Source organism: Galeopterus variegatus, unplaced genomic scaffold (assembly GCF_000696425.1).
Source record: "Galeopterus variegatus unplaced genomic scaffold, G_variegatus-3.0.2 Scaffold19658, whole genome shotgun sequence".
NCBI lineage: Eukaryota > Metazoa > Chordata > Mammalia > Dermoptera > Cynocephalidae > Galeopterus > Galeopterus variegatus.
In genome coordinates this window covers 1-1,361 of record NW_007745769.1, presented here as the reverse complement: position 1 = coordinate 1,361, position 1,361 = coordinate 1, and the positions used below count along the sequence as shown (strand labels likewise).

The 1,361-nt window shown below is 39.8% G+C and overlaps 1 protein-coding gene across 1 annotated transcript; it reads right to left on the bottom strand.

Moving 5' to 3' along the window:
* Positions 1–492: 492 nt before the first annotated feature.
* Positions 493–1,350, bottom strand: LOC103583102 (olfactory receptor 4P4-like; the record flags this gene model as incomplete). Its single annotated transcript, XM_008564514.1, has 1 exon — positions 493–1,350. A coding segment is annotated over one exon (858 nt), but the record flags the coding sequence as incomplete, so codon positions are not given.
* Positions 1,351–1,361: the final 11 nt, after the last annotated feature.

The window sequence follows — 1,361 nt, the reverse complement described above, 5'->3', positions numbered from 1 at the left end:
ATTCCTGGGTGGCTAAGCTGGCTGATTGATCCTAGGGTGGAATCCTTTCTTGAACTAAGCTGAAATATATTGAAGTAGAGAAGTAAGTAAAGAGGAAAGAGGAATAGCGATGAACAAAATAATGGTTTTTAATTCCAAAAAGGTCATTAAGCCATGAAACTGATTCCTATAGGAAACAAGATTCAGAGCTATTTGATAATATGTTTATCTATTTGTTCAGTGAATATATATCAAGCTCCTAATAAACTATATACTTTGCTTGTACTGGGAAAATAGCAGTGAAATGAACATGACATGAGCCCTGCTTTCATAAAACTTAAAATTTAGTGTAGAATGAAAACAAAGGAAGCACATCAGGAAAGGAAACTAAAAGAGGAACATCACAGATGGGCGGCTGTTGTCCAATGCCTGACTGTCACACCTTCTACTGATATTTGCATCAGCAGGAAGGGCTGAAAGAAAAGAACGGTGAGGAGGAGATATGCATTGGTATCAAAAGATAAATGACCTTCCAATCACTGGATTCCTTTCCAACAATCTTTGGTTGTGCCACACTCTCCTTATGGCATTTTTCATCTCCGTGTTTCTCAGAGTGTAGATAAGAGGGTTGAGCATGGGAACAATGATTGTATAGAATAGCGTAAACACTTTATCTTCAGGTAAGGTTATGGCAGGTCTAATGTAAATAAAGATGACAGGTGCAAAAAACAGGATCACGACTGTGATGTGGGAACTGCAAGTGGAAAGTGCTTTGCGGCGTCTTTCTGCAGAATATGCTCTCACATTATATAATATCAGCAAGTAGGAGGCCATCAAAACTATGAAGACCGCCAGTCCCATCAGGCCAGAACTGGCAATAACCAAGAAGCCAATCTTGTGTGTATCAGTGCAGGCCAGTTTCAGTAAAGTATATACATCGCAGAAATAGTGATCTATTTCATTAGGGCCACAGAAAGGTAATAAAATTGTAAGGAGAAACAGGCCAAGGGAATGCAGAAACCCTCCTGCACATGATGCTATGAGAATTAAGTTACACATTTGCTTATTCATGATGATGGCATAGTGGAGTGGTTTGCAGATGGCAACATAGCGGTCATAAGCCATTCCTGTGAGGATGAAGACCTCAATACCCCCAAATAAGTGAGTGGTGAAAAGCTGTGCCATGCAGTTATTATAAGAAATGACTTTCCAATCCATCGTTAAGTCAGTCATTAACTTGGGTGTCACAGTGGAGGTGTAGAAAAGGTCTGAAATTGCAAGGTACCTAAGGAAGAAGTACATGGGCTGGTTGATGAGCTGCCTACATGTGATAGAAATCATGATAATCAGATTCCCCAACCAAATAGCTAGGTAAGAGAATA